A 25,330-nucleotide genomic window follows, 5' to 3' on the forward strand; every position below is an offset into this window, starting at 1 on the left:
ATGACAACATCCATGGATTATAATCTTTTGTCCAATGACCGTCAAACCATGGACAACCTGGAAAAGCAGTTGATTTGCCCGATCTGTTTAGAATTGTTCTCCAAACCAGTTGTTATTCTTCCATGTCAGCATAACCTCTGCCGGAAGTGTGCAAATGACATGTTCCAGGTAAGTAACTGATTGTCAAGATATGTAGCCACTAAAAGAGGAATATAGTAAGTTAACTAATTTGCAACCTGAGATTTTTCACCGCTGGTGTAAAGAAGTGAATCCATTTTGAAATTGTTTATAGATCACAGGGCACAATTGAACAAACTAGAATTAAAGTGAGTGAGGTGTTCTGTGAAAATCTCTACTATTCTCAGCACTTTTCCCCATGAATTCTTTGCAAGATTGCTTACTTTTGAATGTGGTTTATGAACAGATTTTTTAAAGGAAATGAAATTGATAAGTGGAACAAGATAACCTCTCTTAAGGTTAGAGATAATTATTCCATCTTGCTACTAGCTAACCTCCATTTTTCCATCCTTCGCAAAATTAAGTTTGTCTAAAACCCATTATTCAAAATTACCCCTGCAAATGCTGTGCTACATTGGCTCTTAGTTCACTGGAACTCGTGTTTAAATCCTCATTCCGCCTTTCATTTCTCACGATGTTCGTATCTCTCTCCAGTTCTCTAATTATTTCCAATCTCTCAGGTCTCAACAATATCTGAGCTTCCAGATGTATACACACTCCAAAATTTGATTAGTCAGAGAGTAATACAGCATGGAAACAGGCCCTTTGGACCAACATGCCTATGCCAACCAAAATGCCGCATCTACACTAGTCCCACCTGCCTGCGTCCACACACAAAACCATGCCAACTATCTCCAATCAGCACCTGTCTATCCAAATGCATTTATATCTTATCTTTCAAAATCCTCTCCACTAACTTGTCTACCACAGATGTTCGGCCCACTGGTCTATAGTTCCCAGGCTTTTTTTTGCAGCCTTCCATAATTAGAAGCATATTAGCCACCCTCCAGTCTTCTGGCACCTCACCCATGTCTAATGATGATTCATATGTCTCAGCCAAGGCACCTGCATTTTCTTCCTAGCTTCACACAGTGTCCTCGGATATATCTGATCTTCCCAGGAGATTATCTTCCTTCATATGCCTTAGGTTGCTCCATCAGCAGCTTCAGCTCCCGAGGCATTAAAGTTTGGAAGTCCTTACTTCAGTCTCTTTGCCTCTTCATTTATTCAATGTTAAGACATTCCTTAAAACCTTCCTTTAGGACTTTAGATAAAAATGAGGCTCTGTGGGGAGAGGTTGTGCAGACTAGGATTTCAGCCCTTGGGATGCAGGAGGCTGAAGTGTGATCTTATAGATGTGTATAAAATTATGAGGGGAATAGATAGGGTGAATGCAGAGTCTTTCTCCCGAGGTAGAGAATCAAGAACTAGAGGGCATAGGTTTAAGGTGAGAGGGAAAAGATGTAAACTGAACACGAGGTGCAGATTTTTCACACAAAGGGTAGTGGATATATGGAAGGAGTTGCCAGAGGAGGTTGTTGAGGCAGACACATTTAAAAGACATTTGGACAAGTACATGGTTATCAAACGTTTAGGGGGATATGGGCTAAAGGGGGGGGGGGGGGGGGAATGGGACTAGTTTTGATGGGCATCTTGATTGGCATAATGAGCTGAGACGAAGGCTCTGTTCCCATGCTTTGTGACTCTGACTCTGTCACTAAGCAATCAGTTGTTTCCTCTAATATATTATTTTATAAATTTATGTAAAATTTTGTTTAATAATATGGCTATGATGACATGGACTGTTTCAGAGGCAAAATCAGAGCCAGGCCTTTCAAGTTAAATGGCAGAGGTCACTTTTTTGTGCAGAGCATGGTAGCAGTGTTCTGTTTCAATTCATAAGTCTGATTAGGGTAAGGACTTCCAAACTTTAATGCCTCATGATTTATATCATAATCATATAATAATTTTATAGCGATACGAGCTGTTGTTCACATTGTTTTGCAAATCTTACATGCAAATCTTAGATTTGCAAATCTAATATCGTCACATGTAGTCACATAGATTTGCTTACTTTTGTTACCTTGCACAAGCCCCAAGTTTTGTCAAGGCTCAAACCTTGCATTTACATTGGAAAATATATCTTTCAGTGACGCCCTACAGATTGGTGGGAAGCACAGACACTGTTAGACGTGAATCCCCAGAGTGTATCCACCTCTCATGCATTCAAATGTCACCATTGGCCACCACTTAGTTGTGCCAATCAGTGATTAGATTACTGGACTAGCTATCCAGAGACGTGGGGTAAATCTAAAATCCTGTGTTCATTCAGGTCTGGAGTTTTTAAATGATTTTAGAAATGATGAATACAATGCACGAAAAGTGCCCTTGAGGGGAAGAAAATTTTCAGCTTTACCTGAACTCATCAACCCAGCCACACAGCAATGTAATTGATTCTTAAAATGCCCTCTGGATTAGTCTATGTTGTTCAGAGACAAGGACAATAAATGGCACCAATGTGTCCATCCTGAAAAAATGACTGAACAATATAAAACATAGGAAGGTGACCTCAGCCCCACCTTTGGAAAGGGAAGTAATCCAGGTCCCTTTGTTGTGTGGTTCACTTATAAAGTGCTGAAGCCCAGCAACAAAGAATGTCTCAGCATAAAGACTCGGCCTGAGCACAAACTATGGGGTACAGCTTATTCATAGAGCTATATAGATTAGAGACAGGTCCTTCCCCATTGTCTCTGAACAACATAGGCCACTCCAGATGACATTTTAAGAGTCAATTACATTGCTGTGGGGCTGGAGACACATTGAGATCAGTTTGGCCTACCTTGTCCATGTTGACGAACATGGCACATCGGCCTATAGGCCAATAAGGCCCATGTCCCTCTAAAACTGTCCTATCGTTATATCTCTCTAAATGGCTTTGAAACATTCTAATTGTGTCTGCTTCCACTGCATCCACTGGCAGCTCAATCCAGATACAGACTACCCTCTGAGTGAAAAAGTTGCTGCTTAGATACCTCTTGAATCTCCTTCCTCTCACCTTAAACCCATACCCTTTAGTTTTATAAACCTCCACCACAGAGAAAATAGTGACGATTCACTTTATTGATCCTTTTCATGATCTTGTACACCTCAACATGGTCAAGCCTCAGTCTCCTAAACTCCAAAGAAAAGAAGTCCCAGCCTATCCAATGTCTACTTATATCGCAAGCCCAGATAACATCCTGTGAATTTCTTCTGCATCCTTTCCAACTTAATGATATCCTTCCTATAGCTGGGAGAACTGAACATCACATAGTGTCCCAAGTGTGGTCTCAACAACGACCTGCATCATGATGTCCCAACTTTTGTACTCAATACCCTTCCCGATGAAGGCAAGCGTGCCAAAAGCATTCATCACCACACTGTCCACCTGACAGGCTACTTTCTGGGAATCATGCACCTGTACTCTCAAATCTCTCTGTTCTACAACACTCTCCAGGGCTCTGCCATGTGCCAATGAAGTGGAGGATCTTGTTGAACGGGTTTGTCGGCAGAAGACATAGTCCAACTTCTATTTCTTATATTTTTAACATACTGAGTTTTAAAAGGGTCAAATCTCAAATGAGGCAAATGATTGGGAAATTTTAATGCAACTATTCCCTTTATTAGGATCTTCTGTCCTGAATAACATAAGTCGCTCACTGGACTCTGATAAAAATCCAATTAAGCCAATGTGAAACTGTGCTGACATTTAGTACAGGTCACCAGGTTTCACCATCTCTTTAGTTTTATGTGCTTCTATGTTAAGCTCCTCAATGGCTGTCACATGGCTGGTAGCAGGTTGTTAAATGTCAATGACTTTGAAGGATGACTTCAAAGAGCTCTGGCCTGGCTTTGGATCAAACCTTGTGACCATGAGTGACCAACAGACAAATGCACGTGAAATGACAATGGAAAGATCTTCCTAAGGGATTCAGTACTTATATTTTTCAGGGCCATTTCCAGTTCCCCAGGTTGGTAGTTCACGATCCTTGGTATTCCTTCAGAGGATGGATTGTTGGTGTGCCAGGGACCCTCAAATTCCCTTCGAACACTGGTACCCACAATCATTATTACACTAGCTTGTGGGGTTACCAAATTAACCTGCATAAGAGTAGCTTAACCTTGAATGGCTTAATTGTACACGTAAACTGAGTATTAAACTTGGCATTTAGACACTGAGTGGCTTCTAATTACCTTGCAAAAGCAGCTGGCACATTGAGCATTAGATACTGTGTGATGGTTGGAAAGGCAGAAATATAAATGGAACTGGCTACAACTTTCATACAAAGTCAGCAGATGTGTTAATAAACCAAGCATAAATATCATCTGTTGACTGACTGTCTCCGTCAGGACAAATCTTTTGTTTGTTTGTTTGTTTTTATGTCTTGTTTGCTTTGTAAAGCATCTTTGAGTATCTTGAAAAGCGCTATATAAAATAAATGTATTATTATTATTATTATTATCATGGGTATATCAAAGATGCCATGTCAATTCTACCAGCAGAACCCATGTGCATCTTTGCCTTCTGGGGAGATGGTATCTGGATGCCGTGTTCCTCCTGCCCATTAGGTAAAGGACCTTGTTCAGTTCAGAGATACAACATGGAAACAGGCCATTCAGCCCACTGAGTCCACACCGACCAGCGATCCCTGCACATTAACATTATCCTACACACATTAGGGATGATTTACATTTATACCAAGCCAATTAACCTACAAACTTGTACGTCTTTGGAGTGTGGGAGAAAACCGAAGATTAAACCCACGCAGGTCACGGGAAGAACTTAAAAAAATCTGTACAGATGAGCACCTGTGGTCAGGATTGAACCCAGGTCTCTGGCACTGTAAGGCAGAAACTCTACCGCTGCGCCACTGTTCTTGCTTCTACGTCCTAACTTGCCTAACAGGGCATCCAGTTCTGTGTTTGAAAATCTATTTGCTTGCAGTTCCCCATGCTTAACTAACTCTTCCAGCAATTTGTAAGGACACATAGAATGCTTTACGCCATCTGTAATGTTACTGTAGGAGGTGTAGGCTGCCTTTAATTAATCTCATCCAGCATGTCTTCGTTCCAACTGATCATGTGACTGGCCAATAAACAGGTATGTCTACTTTGAAGAGGTTCTCCTCCTTTCTCCGATGAGAGTTCAGTGACATCCTCTCTCACTGGTCGCCCTCTGTGATTCCTCCTGCTCTTCGACAAGTCTGAAGAAGGGTCTCGACCTGAAACGTCACCCATTCCTTCTTTCTAGAGATGCTGCCTGTCCCGTTGAGTTACTCCAGCATTTTGTGTCTGGCCAATAAACAATATGGTTAGAAATGGATAATCATTGAAATCCTGTAACAATCTTTAATAGCATCAAATACTGTAAATGCTTGAACATCCTGTATCAGTTTTCTCGCCCTGCTATTTGATTGCAGAGGTCAAATCATTTAAAATAAATAGATGAAAGCAGAAATTAAATTGCGAAGGAGAGGAATTTAAATATATTTATATAATTACCTTGCTTGCAGTCATTTTTATTCAAAGCATTTTTATGTTAATGTCCTTCATAGTATTTATTTATTCTATACAGCATTCGTAGGAACTAAACTACCTATTGGCAATTGCTGGCAGTAGTATAGAGGTACAAGTGACTAGAAATGCTGGAATCTGTGGCACATCAGGAGATCTGCCAGACAAAGTCTATATGAAGGGTCTGGACCCAATCATTGACTAACCATTTCTCTCCATGGATGCTACCTGACCCCAGGGCCGTTTTTACAGCATTATGGGCCCCCGGGCAAAGCAGTGTACTGGGGCCCCTACCGTTACTCTCCCCCACCCCCTTTCCCTACCAGCCCCCCCCCCTGTCGTGCCGGCGAAAAGCACTTACCGAAAAGCACTTAGCGTTGGACTTAGGGTGCTACATTGTTGCGAAAAGCACTTACAGATCGCTGTGAGAAGCACTTAGTGACCGAAAATGTTGCGAAAAAAGCACTTATTGAACCTACATTTTTAAAGTAGTATTTATTTATTGCAAGTCACTTAACATACACAGATCAGCATGGGGCCCCTATGCTTGTGGGGCCCCGGGCAAGTGCCCATCAGGCCCATACGTTAAGACGGCCCTGCCTGACCCATTGAGTTCCACCTGCAGCTCTCCTTGTTTTTGCTGGCAGCAGTAACTGAAGGATCCTCATTTTCCTTCGATAGTATGTACAGAAAATTATGTAATTTGCTTTCTATAAAAATGCTTACAAATTGGAAGATGTTTCTGAAACTGGAAGTGTGTTTCAAAGCCTTTTTTTTTACCATGAGCCAGCACAAGAAGCTGCATCTGCGCATACCTACTCCCTGCAGTTTGACTTGCATTTCTCTGGCAGCTCATTGCATGTGGGTGGTTGGCAGAGATACAGTCCAATGTGTCTCACCCTGCCTGACGACTGTGTAGGCTGACAACACCAGCTAAAATGGCTGTGTGTTGAATGTCATCCAGGTCTTGCTGCAGATGGGCATAAACAGCCTCATTAACTGAATAACAGGACTACATATTTTGCTGTCAACAAATATTCCCAGTGGTGAGATTATGGTAAAGGGAAGGTCAATGTAGATCTGACGGTAGATGGTTGGGCCTGGTATATTTGTCCCAGTCTCACCTGCAGCAATGTTATCAGGCTGAGCTGATTGGCCTTCAGTCATTCCAAATGGTTTCCTTTACCATGAAGTTCGAGTTTTCTCTTGATTTCTATAAACCTCTCCCTGTTGCCACATGTGGCCAAACACTGCCTTGATGTTCAGGCCATACACTTCCGTTTGTGCTGTTATGAGGTCCTGTGCCAAGTGATGACCCAGTTAGCCCCAAACTGAGCAATGGTGGACAGGCTGTTGGTGAGTAAGTGCCACATAGCAGCACTATTAAACCTTCCATCACAATGCAATATGATATATGATATGATACGATACGATAAAAGGAGGGAAATTGATCTTCCAACAGTCATAAAACACAAGATACATAAAACATGAAATTAAAGTGATGAATGGAAAGGATTGGGGATGTTCAAAGACTCTTTGTTTTGCAAACCATCTTTTTAACTTGTTAAGTTAAGCTTTATTGGAGATTACATAGAATAAATTGGGCATTTGTACATCACACTTACCACAGTTATATATGTTTCTGGGCTGGATCCATAACTGATACAGGAATGCATGCGGTAATATAGTAATTAGAACAAAATTGGCATTTAGAATCTGTCATGTTTGCCTTTATAAATGCCAAACTTACTAAGAGCAAATGGTTCTTACAGTAACAACAGTCTACCTGCAACATTTGACTCTGTTGTGACTGATTTGGCAGGAGTTTCATTGTGATGTAAGTGAACACATTTTAAACATGCCATATTTCTCCCAGAAACACATTGGCCCTGCCAGTGAAGATGATGCTTGGATGAAAATATTCTGCTCTCACCCTCTCCCATCCAGAGCCTGTATACAACTCATCTTTCTCTTACCATACGCATCAGAATCCTTCACATTAAAAGGATTACCCTCCATAATTTGACGCCTCCAAAATGACACCATTACCAGGTAGATCGTGCATCCCTTTTTCAATATTCTGATTGGACCATGCTCTGCTTCGCCCTTTTGTTTCCAAAAATACCTTCTTGCCACACCACCTGTGTAACTGCAGGAGATACAACACCTGCCATTTCACTTCCTCCCTTCCACTGTACATCTGCTCAAAAATACACCTTCTATGAGAAGCAGCAACCTACTAGTAATTATTCCAATTTAGCATATTGCATAATATATGCTCATGGTTTGGCACTCCTCTGCTTTGAGGAAACCATTTATCGAAAGGTAATTGCTTTTCAGACCACTTGCATTCAATCCATAAGCATGACTCTGCGCATCTAGTTGCCTGATAGATTAATTCTCCATTGCATTATAACTCTGACCTCTCTGTCATAGAGGCAAAAGATCATGCTGCATTGAAACAGAATGTGCCCTCGATGTCCAAAGGCCAGTGGGCATCCTTCCACATGAGCTCCATCTTCCAGTACAGAACCCATAGTCTTCTATCCTTGATGTTTCAAGTGCTTGTTTAGGTTTATTATTGTCACAAGTACTGAGGTACAATAAAAAAGCTTTGTGTTTATCTGCTATCCATCAGATCAGATAATACTGCACATAAATACAATCAAGTAAAACTCAAGAACAATTGGTAGAGCAAAGTGCAAGATCTAGAGTGCAGAATATAGTTCTCAACACTATAGTGGATCAGTTCGATAGACATAGTCCGGTGTCTGCAATGAGGTAGAGGTGAATCAGACAATACCATAGCTTAAGGAAGGACTGTTCAGAAGCTTGATAGAGGGGAAGAAAGTGTTCCTAAGTCTGGTGGTGCACACTGTCATGCCTCTGTACCTCCTTCCGGATGGGAGCAGAGAGAAGAAGGAATGACCTTCTATGTCCCGGATAGGACAAGTCTTTGATTATGTAAGCTGCTGTTCCAAGGTAGCATCAAGTGTAGATGGACTGAAGGGTGGGAAGTCTGTCATGTGTGCTGGACTGGGCTACATCTATAATTCCCTGCAATATCTTGCAGTCTTGGGCCGAGCTGTTCCCAAACTAAGCTGTGATGCAACCTGACAGCATGCTTTCTAACACTGCTCTGGAGAAGTTTGTAGGTCATTGGAGAATGCCAAATTTACTCAGTAAATGCATTTGGTGTGCCTTCATGGCAGTTGTATCAATGTAGTTGGTCCATGACAGAACTTTGGTCATATTAACACCAAGGAACTGGAACCACTGGATCCCAGGGGTATGAATATTGATTTATCTAATTTCAAGTAACCCTTGCATTCCCTCTCTTTCCATCTCTCCCCCACCCTAGTCGTCCTGCTTAGTTTCACTGTTTGTATCCACATGTTATCACATTTTACACAGCCAACAATGAACCATGGTGGGCTCCAGCTTTCCTTGAACATCATTGCTGGCTTCGATTTGTCATTTTTGTACCTTTCATTAATTTGTTCTTTGTACCTTTCCATAACTCTAGTCTCTCAATCTGAAAAATGGTCTCAACCCAAAATGCCGCCTATTCCTTTTCTCAAGAGGTGCTGCCTGACCTGCTGAGTTACTCCGGCATTTTATGCCTATCTTCAGTGTAAACCAGCATCTGCAGATACTTAAGTATAAGAAAATAACTGCAGATGCTGGTACAAATTAAGGTATTTATTCACAAAGTGCTGGAGTAACTCAGCAGGTCAGGCAGCATCTCAGGAGAGAAGGAATGGGTGCTCCTTAACTGTATCTATACAATCCGACCGTGAGCAAATTATAACAACATCAGTCCATCGGTCCACTTCATTCCACTTGTTTTCCATTTGTCCTTGGCTGTCCTGGTCCTTCAAGGCAGAGCTCCCACAATAGCTGCAGCAGGGTTAGAAACAAAGAAAATAGAAAAATAGGTGCAGGAGTAGGCCATTCAGCCCTTCGAGCCAACACCACCATTCAATATGATCATGGCTGATCATCTAAAATCAGTACCCCGTTCCTGTTTTTTCCCCATAACCCTTGATTTCTTTAGCCCGAAGAGCTAAATCTAAATCCCTCTTGAAAACATCCAGTGAATTGGCCTCCACTGCCTTCTGTGGCAGAGAATTCCACAGATTCACAACTCTTTGGGTGAAAAATGTTTCCTCATCTCAGTCGTAAATGGCCTACCCCTTATTCTTAAACTGGGACCCCTAGTTCTGGACTCCCACAACTTTGGGAACATTTTTCCTGCAGCCTGTCCAATCCTTTAAGAATTGTATATGTCTCTATAAGATCCCCTCTCATCCTTCTAAATTCCAGTGAATACAAGCCCAGTCGACCCATTGTTTCATCCCGGGAATTCACATGGTGAGCCTATGCTGCACTCCCTCAATAGCAATAATGTCCATCCTCAAACTAGGAGACCAAAATTGCACACAATACTCCAGGTGCGGTCTCATTAGGGTCCCTGTACAACTGCAGTAGGACCTCCTTGCTCCTAAACTCAAATCCTTTCGCAATCAAGGCCAACTGCCTGCTGTACCTGCAGCTTACTTTCAGTGACTGATGTACAAGCACACCCAGGTCTCGTTGCATGTCCCCTTTTCCTAATTTGGCACCATTCATATAATAAACTGCCTTCCTATTCTTGCCACCAAAGTGGATAACCGAATATTTATCTAAATTATACTGCATCTGCCATGCATCTGCCCACTCACCCAAGTCATCCCACAGTCTCATAGCATCCTCATCGCAATTCACACTGCCACCCACCTTTGTGGCATCCGCAAACTCTGAGATGTCACATTTAATTCCCTCGTCTAAATCGTTAAGATATATTGTAAATACTGGGTCCCAGCACCGAGCCTTGCGGCACCCCATTAGTCACTGACTGCCATTCTGAAAAGGACTTGTTAATTCCTACTCTTTGCTTCCTGTCTGCCAACCAGTTCTCTATCCATGTCAATACCCTACCCCCAATACCATGTGCTCTAATTTTGCACACTAATCTCTTGCGTGGGACCTTGTCAAAGGCTTTTTGAAAGTCTAGATAAACCACATCCACTGGCTCTCCCTTCTGCTCAAAAAAATTCCAGAAGATTAGTCAAGCATGATTTTCCCTTCATAAATCCATGCTGACTTTGACCGATCCTGTCACTGCTTTCCAAATGCGCTGTTATAACATCTTTAACAATCGACTCAAGCATCTTCCCCACTACCGATGTAAGGCTAACTGGTCTATAATTTCCCGTTTTCTCTCTCCCTCCTTTCTTAAAAAGTGGAGTTACATTGGCTACCCACCAGTCCACAGGAACTGATCCAGAGTCAAGAGAACCTTGGAAAATGATCACCAATGCATCCATGATTTCTAGGGCCACCTCCTTGAGTACTCTGGGATGCAGGCCATCAGGCCATGGGGATTTATCTGCCTTTAGCCCCAACAGTTTACCTAACACTATTTCCTAATGTGGATTCCCTTCAGTTCCTCCCTCCCACTAGATCCTCGGTCCCCTAGTATTTCTGGGAGATTATTTGCGTCTTCCTTGTGAAGACAGAACCAAAGTACTCGTTTAACTGCTCTGCCATTTCTTTGCTTGTGGAAAGATTGCCTTCTTGCAATGGAGAAGTCTGTGTTTGGCTCTAGGGCCCAGAAGCTCAGTTTAGCCTTTACTGCGTGTCAGTAAGTGGCATTGGCAGCAGCACAGGCAGAGTGGCAGTGGTGTTGTTACAATTGTCATTATTGTGAGAGAGGGCAACACATGAGGTGCACAGAGCAACTCCCCCTCCTTTGGGACAGAGCGTCAATGATCCTTCTTACAGTTGAGGACAGATTGCTGAAATTCTCTGGCATCTTCTTGGAACGCTGATACCACAGACATGTGTTCAGAGCTTTCACTGCAGTGCTTAGGCCTTGCATGGGATCTGCTTGTCATGTAATGAAAGCTGAGATGTCGTCCTTCAGCTTCTGCATAATGGTTCAAATGGAGCTGGCCTCTTGTTCATGCTGGAGATATGGGTCCCAAGTTCCTCACAATGCCCTGCGCAAGGTTTTATTTTATTTATAGATAGACACAAAATGTTGGAGTAAATGAGCGGGGCAAGCAGCATCTCTGGAGAAATTGGATGTGACGTTTTGGGTCAGACCCTCCTTATTCAGGCTGATTGCAAAGTGGGGGGGGGGGGGTGGGGGGTACGGGAAGGAAGATAAAGCTGACTAACTATAACTGAGAATTATACAGTATCTTTTGCATTTTATAATACCACAAAGTGTTTCATTGGAGCAATTGAAAATGAAATTCGACTCCCAGACATATAAGATTTAGAGAGGTAGAGACTGCGGGAGCCCATTTCGGAGCTGCTATTGCTGTGCTTGTTTTGTATATTGTTCTGAACAACTGGAGAAAATTACTGGCACCCAGATGTATAGAGAGAAGATGGATAAAAAAACAACATCATATTCTTACAGTAAAAGTAAGGCCTTTGAAACTACAAAAAAACCTTCTGATTGCATTTCAGATTAACATACTGCAGTGTTAAAGCTGCAAAGGATTGGTGATAAGAAAAAGCACTAGCAAAATATTTTTGATTTTGTATTCCCACTGTAGTAAATCTAGCAAAAGTGAAGTACAAATTCAAAAGCCCAGAGTAAAAAATAGTTACAGATAATTAATCAGTTGTCCCTTTTCAATTATAATCAGGCATCCAATCCATACTGGTCTAACCGTGGCAGTTCCACACTGGGATCAGGGGGTCGATTCCGCTGCCCCTCTTGTCGACACGAGGTGATTCTGGACAGACATGGGGTTTACGGCCTGCAAAGAAATCTACTCGTTGAAAACATTATCGACTTATACAAGCAAGAGTCAATCAGGTAATTCTCCAGTATTCATGTCCAGCAAATCTGCATTAAGAACAGATACTTAAAGTTGGAAATAAGATGACTGCACTTCTCCCCTTCTGCCTCCTTCTTAACCCTCTCACCTTCCACCTTTCCTCTTCTCCCTTCCCACTATCCCCTTCCTCCTCCAATTCTCAATCTTGAATCAGGCTTTTGGACACCTAATTTTGCACGATTCGCTGTAAGATGTTGTTGGAGACGCTCCCATTGAAGTGCTTGGGGATATTTTACCATGATCATGCACAGAAACCGTTGGACTTGTGACGTAACATGAAGCAGCATGCTGTGCACATTTTGACATCATTGCAACAAGGTCACATTGCGCATTTAAAGCTCATGTCACTCACCAATAGAATTTACTCATAGAGTTGAGGACTGTTTCAGCATTAATTATAGGGAGAATCAACGTACCTGGTTCACCATTATGGGACCTGAGGCATCTGCCATCTTTCAGCTGGGACCTCCATGGGTGTTTGCTTCCAACCCTCATCATTAATGTCCTACCCTTTCTGGATATCTCCATCGTTACCTCTGGGGATAGGCTAGCATCCATTACAAGCTCATCAACTTTCACAGCTTTCTCAGCTATACTCCTTTCCACCCTGCCTCTTGTAAGAATTCCATCCTATTCTCCCAGTTCCTCATTCTCTATTACTTTTGCTCCAATGGTAAGACATTCCACCCAAGTGTCTCTAAAATATTTTCCTTCTTGTTCAACTGTGGTTTCCCTTCCACCATAATGAAGAGACCCTTTTACCACATATTTTCTATTTTTCTATTTCCTGTCCCTCTGCTCACAACCCCCCCCCCCAACAGAACAATATCAGTTCCCCCATTTTTCACCTTCTACCTCACCAACTTTCACTTTCAATGAACCATCGTTTGCAATTTCAAACAGCTCCAACCAGATACCACCATGACACATTTTCCCTTCCCCTTTGCTTTCAGCATTTCAACCATCTGTCTCTCTTTATAACTTATTGATCAGCTCATCATCTCTACCAAGCACTCCCCATCAACCAAAGGAGATGCATAACCTCTTCCATACACACTATCTAGGGACCCAAATAACCTTTGCAGCTGAAACAGTGATTGACTTGCCCTTCCAATCTAATGTGTGTTCACAATGTGTTCCCCTCTATACTGGAGAAACCAAATGTAGATTGTGCGAGCACTTTGCAAGGCACCTACGTTAACCCCTGTAGTAGAGGCCCTGAGCTTCCACTTATCTGCCATTTTATTTCCCCGTCTTGCTCCCTCTCAAAAGTATCTGTGGCCTCCTGCACAGTTACAATGAGGACCAATGCAAACTTGAGAAACAGTACCTCATTTCCCATTTGGGCACATCACAGCCTTCTAGATATTAATATTAAGTTCTTCAAATTTGGATAACTCACTATTTATTTCTGTATATCAGATCTGCCTATTTCTACCTGAAGAAGGGTCTCGACCCGAAAGGTCACCCATTCCTTCTCTCCAGAGATGCTGAGTTACTCCAGCATTTTGTGTCTACCTGCCTATTTCTGTCATCTATCTGAGACTTTGGCCCAGATTTTCTTATGTAGAGAGATACAGCATGGAAACAGATACTTCACTAGAATTTAGAAGGATGAGAGGGGATCTTATACAAACATATAAAATTCTTAAGGGATTGGACAGGCTAGATGCAGGAAAAATGTTCCCCATGTTGGGAGAGTCCAGAGCCAGGGGTCACAGTTTAAGAATAAGGGGTAGGCCATTTAGGAATGAGATGAGGGAAAACTTTTTCAGACTGAGAGTTGTAAATCTGTGGGATTCTCTGCCACAGAAGGCAGTGGAGGTCAAATCACTGGATGTATTCAAGAGAGAGTTAGATATTGCTCTTAGGGCTAATGCAATCAAGGGATATGGGGAGAAAGCAGGAACGGGGTACTGATTCTGGATGATCAGCCATATTGAATGGCGGTGCTGGCTCGAGGGTCCGAATGGTCTACTCCTACACCTATTTTCTGTGTTTCTATGTTTCAGCTGCTGAGTGCATGCCAACCACCAACCGCCTATTTGCACGACATTAATCCTACTTTGTTCTCCCCACACTCTACCAACTTCCCCGCTTATTCTACCACTCGTCTGCACACCAGGGGCAATTTATAAAGGCCAATTAACCTATCAACCTTCATGTCTTGGGATGTGGGAGGAAACGAGAGCGCACAATGGGAACAGTCACAGTTGCAAAGAAAATGTACTAGCTCCACACAGACAGCACCTGAGGTCAGGATTGAACCCTTGTCACAGGTGCGGTGAGACAGCAGCTTTATAAGCTTCACTGCTGTGCTGGCCTCAAATTGTGCAGTCTGGCCTCAATATAGTCAGCCCTGCAATTAACAAAACATAACACAGACAAACAAACATAATCTGATGCTAGCTGCCAGATTCACTCTCAAATTTATCTGAGATATTCCCTTTGTTCCACACATCCCTCCCTCAGCTACACTATTCCTGAAAACTAATTTATTTTCTCTTTTCCCAGTTCTCACAAAAGGTCTCAGACCTAAAACATTAACTGTTTTTCTTTCCAGAGGCTCCCTAATCTGTGAATGTCTCCAGCAATTTCAGTTTTTATTTTAGATATCCAGCATCTGCAACTTTTTTTGCGATTTTTATATTCTACATCTTGCTGTAAATATCTTGCCCCCATGGTAAGTGTTTGCACTAATGTTACTCAGCCCATTATGAATGTGATTTCAGACATTACCGGTGGAACTTTGATTAAAATAAACCTTTATACTGAAGTTGAATACAATCTTGGAAAATAGAAAGTACTTTCTGAATATATTGTTTGACTGTCTACTTATATTTCTTGAACTGAGCCCCTTGAGGAACAGGCAAAACAATAGTCTTCCTCTTCCTACTCTTACCAGCAGAGTCCAACACGAGCAAATTCCTTAGAGTAATGGAATTGTAAACAGAGTTTATTTAAAACTAACTTGCCTCAGAAATGTGTGCCACAAATTGGCATGAGCTCAGATGACATTGACAAGTCAAACATATGACAAATGCACTAAAAATAGTCAGTTTGCTATTAGTTTTATTTAGGATTGGTTTTCATATGTTACAGCTAGCATTTATCATCAACAGAATGTGTACGACATGTAAATATATGCCAACCAAGGTGTTAACTTGGCCATCTGTCTCACCGCTCAATTCAGCCATTACACATGATATCAGAATCACTACTCTCTCTAATTATAACCAGTTGGATGTACTTTATTAATTTTTCAGGAATAACAGTAGGTTCTGCCTTTAATGATCACAGCCAACTTTGAGTTGCTGGCTGGCTTGAAGCGAAGCCAGATCATCACACAAACAACCCCCCTTCCATTGACTCCATTTATACCTCACGCTTGGCTTGTCAAGGCCAGCAACATAATCAAGGACAAGTCACTCCCTGCCCATTCCTTCTTCTCCCCTCTCCCATTGGGCAAAAGCTATAAAAGTGTGAAAATGCACACCTCCAGATTCAGGGACAGTTTCTTTCCGGCTGTTATCAGGCAACTGAACCATCCTACCACAACTAGAGAGCAGTCCTGAACTGCCATCTATCTCATCGGGGACCTTCGGATTATCCTTGATCGGACTTTGCTGGCTTTACCTTGCACTAAACGTTATTCCCTTATCATGTATCTGTACATTGTGAATGGCTCGATTGTAATCATGTATTGTCTTCTGCTGGCGGGTTAGTTGCAACAAAAGCTTTTCACTGTACCTCAGTACAGTGACAATAAACTAAACTGAACTGAACTGAAACTCATATGTCCATACCTAATGTGATATAAATATGCATAACAATTGTTGTTGGATCTCAGCATCTAATTTTGAGTGCAAAGGTACCCCAGAGCTAGTTATAATGTACATTCAAATTTGAGTATATCCAACAGAAATTCTAATTTTGTGCAGGATACGCCCTCTCAATCTCTTTGCTTCCTTCCTACTGAGGCAACCTCCCCTAACCTTCAAGCAGTAAGCTACATAAGTTCCAATGATTCCTGAAGACCCTATCTCATCCCAACGACATGTACACAACCATATTGCCAGGTCACTCCTTGTGAAATGGATGCATGCACACTGCACGTACAAATGTGAATAATCACACATACCCAAGCACACTTCTGGATATGAATGTTAACAACAAAGGGGACCTTGGTCACAAGTTTTTTTGTGAAACTTTGTGAAAATCCAAACCTGAATTGACCTGAATTGACCTTCTTCATTACCATCTCATCGTGGCGAATCTTGTGAGACCACTATCATGTGAGACCACTATCTGTTGTTTTCAATGTGCATCCAGGGTTTCCTGCTATAGTGTGGATTTGGAAAGCTGCCCATCAACAAATGTTGCTTTTGTAGTTTTTGTAATTTATTCGCTTCCCTTTCTATGTTGGGTCTGCTCTGCGCTTCTGTGCATTGGAGAAGCTGGGCATTTCTTTAAAAAGCAAAAAAAAAATCAGAAGCTCCACAGTGGGATGAAATGGCACAATGCGTCATGTTGAAAGTCCCTTGTTAGATTGGATATTATGATGTATTCATTCACTTTTGTGTGCAGACCCGAAAAGAAGACTGAACAGCCCATGTGCGAAGAACATGATGATGAACGAATCAACATTTATTGCATGACATGTGAAGTACCAACATGCTCCATGTGTAAAGTATTTGGTGCCCATAAAGACTGTGAGGTGGCTCCACTCACTAATGTTTATAAAAGACAAAAGGTAGGTCTTATTTTCGCTCCAAAATTATTTTTGGAAGGTTTCCCCTAACTCCTCTTTGAAGAACACAAAACTATTTTCATCGTACCGTTTGCTTCTTGATTGATATTTTATTATCAATCAAGGGACAAAAGGCATGACGAAAATGGTTTTGTGTTGTTCAAAGTGGAGGTAACAGTGCCTGTTTCTCCATGCTATAAAAACCAACATGGATATGATGAAATATTTCCCTCATAGTTTAATCCATTATTAAAATGGTGAAATGGATTAAGTTCATCAAAAGATCTAAGCATCAATTTAATGAAGGTTCACAGTCCGTTGTGTGTCGTATGAAATTTGAAGCAGTTAGAAGTTACTGTATAAAAATCTCAAAATTTTGTTCCAATGTGCTTCTATGAATGAATCATAGATAGACACATTTTGAAAGTGTTTAATATATCCAGGTTGTTAAGTGATAAATTGACGATTAGGTTAGGTATGTCCAATAGAACAGTTTCCGGGGGGACATGATTTTCAAATTCGTATCAGAGAGGTGGACCTCCATGATTTTCCATCAATTCAATACACAGGTGACACTCATCAATAGAGTGGATACATTTAAACAATCATTATTAATTACAAACTAGACTTCTGTTTAATAACATTGTTCTTGTTCAGGAACTCTTGAACTTAATATCTCTACTGGCACATGAAATATATTTTCTGATTCCAGCCTATAATTATTTATGCATCAGTTTTATTTTCAGTATTTGTTGAAACATCAAACTATGCCAATTTAAAAAAAAACTTTCCATATGGCCCTGATACAGTGAAAAAACAAACTCCATCTTAAATCTTGAGATAAGATTTTTTCACTTGGGCAATTTATTACCAATTTAAAAATAACATTTCATCCAAAATTAGTGAACTTTCCCATTATTGCTTAAGTTACTTAGAATTAAACTTAGAACTAGAATTAAAATTAGGTCTGATGAAGGGTCTCGACCCGAAACGTCACCCATTCCTTCTGTCCAGAGATGCTGCCTGTCCCGCTGAGTTACTCCAGCATTTTGTATCTGTCTTCGATTTAAACCAGCATTTGCAGTTCCATCCTACACAAGTTACTTGGAATGTTTTGTTTAATTTTGCTTGTAGTCTGAACTCAGTGACGGGATTTCAATGTTGGTGGCAAGCAATGACCGAATTCAGACAGTGATCACGCAGTTGGAAGAGACATGCAGAAATATTGAGGTAATTCATATCCATGTAAATTTGTATTACGACTGCTGCCAATGTCAATAACTCCTTCACAATACTCTAGAAGTATTACAGTGTGTTATTTAATACATGGCAAGAGTCAAGGGTTAAAAGTGTTTTATTGTCATATGTCCTGAGAGAGAACAATGAAATTCTTACTTGCAGCAGCACAACAGATATGTATACATGGTACTCGGTAAACACTATAATAAGCAACAAAAAAGAAGTTCAGTATATAAAAAACAGACCATAATAGTGCAAAAATAAAAACAATGCCCCGCAAGTCTATGTAGTTCAGAGATTAGTTGGAGGTTGTAGTGTTTAATAGCCTGATGGTTGTTGGGAAGCTGCTCCTGAACCTGGACATTACAGTTTTCAGGCTCCTATATCTTCAACCAATGGCAGAAGTGAAATGAAAGCTTTGCCAGGTTGGTGTGGGTCGCTGATGATGCTGGCTGCCTTTTTGACGCAGCAACTCCTGTAGATCCCTTTGATGATGGGGAAGTCAGTATCTGTGATGGACTGGGCAGTGTTCAACACATTTTGCAATCTTCTTAGTTCCTAGCCATTTGTGTTGCTGAACCAGGCTGTGATGCAACCAGTCAATATGCTCTCTACCATGCACCTGTAGAAGTTCAAGAGGGTATTTGGCCATTCATTTATTTTTATGTTTTGTCCCAGTTTTCTCAACCACAGATAAGACCTCAAAGACCATTACTAGTGTCTGGCAAAATTGCTCTGAACCCATGTTTTGAACTAAATTATTTCCTCTAAAATGTCCTCACTTTAATGAAGAAAAGCAAGCTAACCTGAGATCAAGAAGTCAGTGTGTGTTCAAACAGGTTGACATCTACCACACAGTGCCATGTATATAACTGCTCCAGTATTCTCACAGACTTTTAACCTGTAATAAAAATTACCCTCTATTGGGACTTCTTTTCTCTTAGTGATAGATGTAACACTTTGATAGAGCAAAAGGTAATCTAGTTCCTGAAGCCGTAAATTTGCAAATGTTGTCATTCACATTCTTGAGACTTAGTTCATATGAAATGTGTTATAACAAAGTCGATAACCTGCTTGCAATAAGAAAAGTTAAGAGTCTACTTAATCAGCTGACAGGTAGTTATGCACTGAGTGAAACTTCACAGTGGTAAGAGTCAAGAGACATTTACACATTGCTTTTGAATTTTTAAATGAGGTGACTTCAATATTGGGAATTTTGAATGTTACAGAAATGACTAGCATGTTTCCTAAATTTTGCAGAGCAATGGTAGTTGCCAAAAGGAATTGATTTGTGAGAAATTTGATGGTCTGTACACTATGCTGGAGGATAGGAAAAAGGATATGCAGCAAATCATCACTGTGGAGCAGGAAGAAAAAACGCAGCATGTTCGCTCGTTGATTAGGAAATATGGAGAACATCTCGAGGAGGTCTCCAAAGTTATCGGGACTGGATTACAGTGTATGGAGGAGCCAGAAATAGCAGTCTTTCTGCAGGTACTCAATAACCTTATTTTGTAAACGACATTTGTTTTATTTTCACATTCAAATCACTAAAGAGTTCTGAAAGTAAAATTTAGAACATTATGAAGACATCGTGTTATCAACCGTTCAAAACAATTTTTTCATTCATTGTTAAAAAATCTGTGCTCTCAAAGCTCTCAATTGTTTTAGACAATAGACAATAGACAATAGGTGCAGGAGTAGGCCATTCGGCCTTTCGAGCCAGCACCGCCATTCAATGTGATCATGGCTGATCATTCTCAATCAGTACCCCGTTCCTGCTTTCTCCCCATACCCCCTGACTCCGCTATCCTTAAGAGCTCTATCTAGCTCTCTCTTGAATGTATTCAGAGAATTGGCCTCCACTGCCCTCTGAGGCAGAGAATTCCACAGATTCACAACTCTCTGACTAAAAAAGTTTTTCCTCATCTCTGTTCTAAATGGCCTACCCCTTATTCTTAAACTGTGGCCCCTGGTTCTGGACTCCTCCATCATTGGGAACATGTTTCCTGCCTCTAATGTGTGCAACCCCTTAATAATCTTATACGTTTCGATAAGATCCCCTCTCATCCTTCTAAATTCCAGTGTATACAAACCTAGTCGCTCCAGTCTTTCAACATATGACAGTCCCGCCATTCCGGGAATTAACCTAGTAAACCTACGCTGCACGCCCTCAATAGCAAGAATATCCTTCCTCAAATTTGGAGACCAAAACTGCACACAGTACTCCAGGTGCGGCCTCACTAGGGCCCTGTACAACTGCAGAAGGACCTCTTTGCTCCTATACTCAACTCCTCTTGTTATGAATGCCAACATTCCATTGGCTTTCTTCACTGCCTGCTGTACCTGCATGCTTCCTTTCAGTGACTGATGCACTAAGACACCCAGATCACGTTGTATGTCCTCTTTTCCTAACTTGACACCATTCAAATAATAATCTGGCTTCCTATTCTTACCACCAAAGTGGATAACCTCACACTTATCCACAATAAACTGCATCTGCCATGCATCTGCCCACTCACACAACCTGTCCAAGTCACCCTGCAACCTCATAGCATCTTCCTCACAGTTCACACTGCCACCTAGCTTTGTATCATCGGCAAATTTGCTAATTGTACTTTTAATCCCTTCATCCAAGTCATTGATGTATATTGTAAATAGCTGCGGTACCCCACTAGTCACTGCCTGCCATTCTGAAAGGGACCCATTTATCCCCACTCTTTGCTTTCTGTCTGTCAACCAACTTTCTATCCATGTCAGTACCCTACCTTCCAATACCATGTGCTCTAATTTTGCCCACCAATCTCCTATGTGGGACCTTGTCGAAGGCTTTCTGAAAGTCGAGGTACACCACATCCACTGACTCTCCCCTGTCAATTTTCCTAGTTACATCCTCAAAAAATTCCAGTAGATTTGTCAAGCATGATTTCCCCTTCGTAAATCCATGCTGACTCGGAATGATCCTGTTACTGCTATCCAAATGCTCAGCAATTTCGTCTTTTATAATTGACTCCAGCATCTTCCCCACCACTGATGTCAGACTAACTGGTCTATAATTTCCCGTTTTCTCTCTCCCTCCTTTCTTGAAAAGTGGGATAACATTAGCTACCCTCCAATCCACAGGAACTGACCCGGAATCTATAGAACATTGGAAAATCATTACTAATGCGTCCACAATTTCTAGAGCCACCTCCTTAAGCACGCTGGGATGCAGACCATCAGGCCCTGGGGATTTATCAGCCTTGAGTCCCATTAGTCTACCCAAAACCTTTTCCTGCCTAATGTGGATTTCCTCCAGTTCCTCTGTCACCCTAGGATCTCTGGCCACTAGAACATCTGGGAGATTGTTTGTATCCTCCTCAGTGAAGACAGATCCAAAGTACCGGTTCAACTCTTCTGCCATTTCCTTGTTCCCCATAATAAATTCCCCTGCTTCCATCTTCAAGGGACCCACATTTGCCTTGACTATTTTTTCCTCTTCACGTACCTAAAAAAGCTTTTACTATCCTCCTTTATATTATTGGCTAGTTTACCCTCGTACCTCATCTTTTCTCCCCGTATTGCCTTTTTAGTTTTGCATGCTATCCATGCCATTCACACCTTACACGGACGAGTACAATCAAACCATACATAAGCACAAGAGGTAAAACAAAAAGAGAAGAGAAATAAAGTGCAGAAAATGGTGTGCAGATGACCTAAAGTGCAAGGGCTGTAACAAAGTGGGTTGGGGGATCAGCAATGCATCCTTGGCAGATGAGAGGTCCTTTCAAGACTTTGATAACAGTAGGGAGGAAGCTGTTCCTGAATCGGGTGATATGTGCTTTTGTATCTTTTGCCTGATGGTGGAGAGAGAGAGTGACCGGGAAGAAGAGGGAATACAAGCATTCAAACGATTATCTGGAAATTCTAGTGGACACGCAGTGGATTTATTTAAATCCCTCTCTTAATTTTTAGTGGCAGATAATGTTACCAATAAAACAGCATCAGGCAAATGTTAACTAATCACCAATCATATTGTTCAATAATATTATTTTAAATAATCTATCAAATGTTTATTATGGAAGTATTTTGGACATTTAATAAAGATGTTTATTTCTCTTACAGAGTACAAAGCCTCTTATTAAAAAGTGAGTACCAAAGCAAACAGGTTTATTTTTTGATGTTTCTTAAGATATCATTTGTCATCATACAATCTTATTTACCAATATCGTGAAACGTTTTAGGATTTCAGATACATCAAAGATATCACACATGGAAAAGATAGAACGTGGCTTTGAGAATATGGAACATTTTTCAGCTGAATTTGCAAAGGAAGAAAGGATGCTCAAAGAGATTGACTTCCAGAGATGTAAGTTCATATTCTGGAAGTCCACAAACATTTCTAATCATATACAGTTTGCAATAAACAACAAGCAGAGGTTTATACAGCAATTCCAAAATGTGTTTTATGCTTGTCAAGATGTTGGTACTGGAAATAATCAAAACTCTTATGAATATTCAGATAGAAATGTAATTGCTGTAAAAATAATATTAGAAAATCTGGACTGATCACGTTTAATCCACTGTAGGTTAGATTGGATTTGTTTATTTTTGACATAAACTGGGAGGCAATGAAATTCCTTGTTTGCATGAAAATCATAGTCCATAGTATACATGGTAATGATAGTTTAGTTTAGTTTAGAGATACAGCACGGAAACAGGTCCTTCGGCCCACGCCGACCAGCGATCCCCGCATATTAACACTATTCTACACACATTAGGGACAATTTAAAAAAAACATTTACCAAGCCAATTTACCCACATACCTGTACGTCTTTGGGGTGTGGAAGGAAACTGATCTCGGGGAAACCCCACACGGTCACGGGGAGAACGTACAAACTCCGTACAGACAGCACCTATAGTCGGGATTGAACCCGGGTCTCCAGTGCTGCAAGCGCTGTAAGGTAAGGTTCGGTAGTGCATCTGCAAAATTTTGAGAAAATCTTTGTGGACATGTTGAGTCTTTTCAGACGCCTAAGTCAAATATTTGATATGTTTTCTTGGTCACCGCATCAGTGTGGAGAGATCAGTTAGTTTGCTGGTGATGTGGATGCCCAGGAATTGGAAGCTGTCAACCATCTCCACAATGGTGGCGCAGCAGTAGAATTGCTGCCTTACAGTGCCAGAGACCCGGGTTCAATCCTGACTATGGGTGCTTGGCTTTATACTTTCTCCCCGTGACGTGCGTGGGCTTTCTCTGGGATCTCCAGTTTCCTCCCACACTTCAAAGATGTTCAGGTTTGTATGTTAATTGGCTTGGTATAATTGTAAATTGTCTCTAGTGTGTGTAGCTTAGTGTTGATGCGGGGATCGCTGGTCTGTCCGGACTCGTTGGGCTGAAGAGCCTGTTTCAGCGTTATGTCTCTAAACTAAACTAAACTAAGTGGTTCATTGATTGATGAGGATAGGGTTGTGTTCTTGAGTGAACTTTAACATCCAGAATTATAATCTTGCATTCTCCTTAACAAGTGTCATTATACTGAGGCAAAAGGTGCTAAATGTTTGGGGACTATGCAGCATGCATGACAGTCCGTGAACCATGACTCCATGACTCTTAGCACCCATTGGGCTTATCAGGTCTGATATCAGGCCTGAATTCCCAGGGCATTCCAGAAATTTACTAAGCCATGACCTAAAAAAGACTCCCATCGGCTTCACCTTGCCCCTCAAAGTACTTTTAGGATAGAGGATGGGAAGGATGTAAACCCCTGGGACCTGGCTCTACTTCGACTAAAATTGCTTTGGTTAAAGGCCCTTGCAAATCCCTAGCACTTTAAGTCCCTTGAAACTTAATGTTCTTGTACATAATGACATAATAAAATACTTCTATGACTTTGCTGGACTTAGCACACAGTGTAAATCTTCCATAGCCATCAGAGATTGGCACATTGCTTCAGAAACAGAATGCCCCTGCTGGGTCAAGCAGCATCCATGGAGGCAGAAGCTGCTCATAGACGTTATGACTTGGATTTTGTGTTGCCCTACACCTTTTGACTCCACAGATTCTGCTTGATCCGTTGAGTTCTTCCAGTGTTTTGTTTTTAGTTCCAGATGCAGTCTCTTTTCATCTTCTTCACATTGTTTACTCATTTCGAAGATGCTTTTTACTGTCAGTTATATTAGTGGCCCTGCTCCTGATCTGTTAGCTTAGTGCAGCTGATGGCAATGCCAATGCAAACACTGAACATGTTGAGCCCACACCCACCCACCTCACCTCACCCACCTCAGCTCCCCTCCTCCCTCTCCCATAGATGCAACATTTGAGATGGCATTACTGCCACCTGATTAACATTCACTTATCAGAAGCTGATAGCACCAAGAAAGAACAAAGGACCACCATACTTAGCACACAAATGTCTGGAGGAACTCAGTGGGTCAGGCAGCATCTGACTCAGATGACCTGAAGAAGGATCCCGATCCAAAACGTCACGTGTACATTCCCTCCCCAGATGTTGCCCGACCCGCATTGTTCCTCCAAACACTTTGTCTTTTGCTGAAGATCCCAGCATCTGTAGTTTCTTCTGTCATCATGAGTAGCACTCGTACATAAGAATCTAAACACTTTAAATCCACAGTTGAAGAGGAGACAGAGGAACTGGAAGGAGAAGAGGAAGAAATGGAAGCCGAAGAAGCTGATGAGATTCACACTGAAGTGGAACAGTCCCTAAACCAGGAAGGCAGTGCCGAGGCTATGCCACCGCCTCTATCTCCAGCAGCGACAATGCGCACAAACACAGCTGCATTGGCGGCAGAAGTGGAAAATGATTCATTGCCAGCAGATGCTGTTCAGCAGGTAACCCTGATATTCAAATGTTGATGCTAACAACTAGTG

General features: G+C 41.5%; 1 protein-coding gene across 1 annotated transcript; it reads left to right on the forward strand.

Annotated features, from left to right (window-relative positions):
- LOC144593116 (tripartite motif-containing protein 55-like) lies at positions 1–25,090 on the forward strand. Its single transcript, XM_078398579.1, has 8 exons — positions 1–168; positions 12,276–12,448; positions 17,058–17,223; positions 18,355–18,450; positions 19,720–19,953; positions 22,564–22,586; positions 22,683–22,807; positions 25,089–25,090. Coding segments are annotated over exons 1-8 (987 nt in total).
- Positions 25,091–25,330: the final 240 nt, after the last annotated feature.

This window comes from Rhinoraja longicauda, chromosome 4, assembly GCF_053455715.1.
Source record: "Rhinoraja longicauda isolate Sanriku21f chromosome 4, sRhiLon1.1, whole genome shotgun sequence".
NCBI classification, from domain to species: domain Eukaryota; kingdom Metazoa; phylum Chordata; class Chondrichthyes; order Rajiformes; family Arhynchobatidae; genus Rhinoraja; species Rhinoraja longicauda.

What these genes read in the sequence shown, in the direction of transcription:
- LOC144593116 (XM_078398579.1), top strand. Translation starts at nt 1, where the DNA reads ATGACAACATCCATGGATTATAATCTTTTGTCCAATGACCGTCAAACC. An exon ending in TACAAGCAAGAGTCAATCAG is followed by an intron (nt 12,449 to 17,057) that starts GTAATTCTCCAG and finishes TTTTGTGTGCAG; the next exon opens with ACCCGAAAAGAAGACTGAAC. An exon ending in AGACATGCAGAAATATTGAG is followed by an intron (nt 18,451 to 19,719) that starts GTAATTCATATC and finishes TAAATTTTGCAG; the next exon opens with AGCAATGGTAGTTGCCAAAA.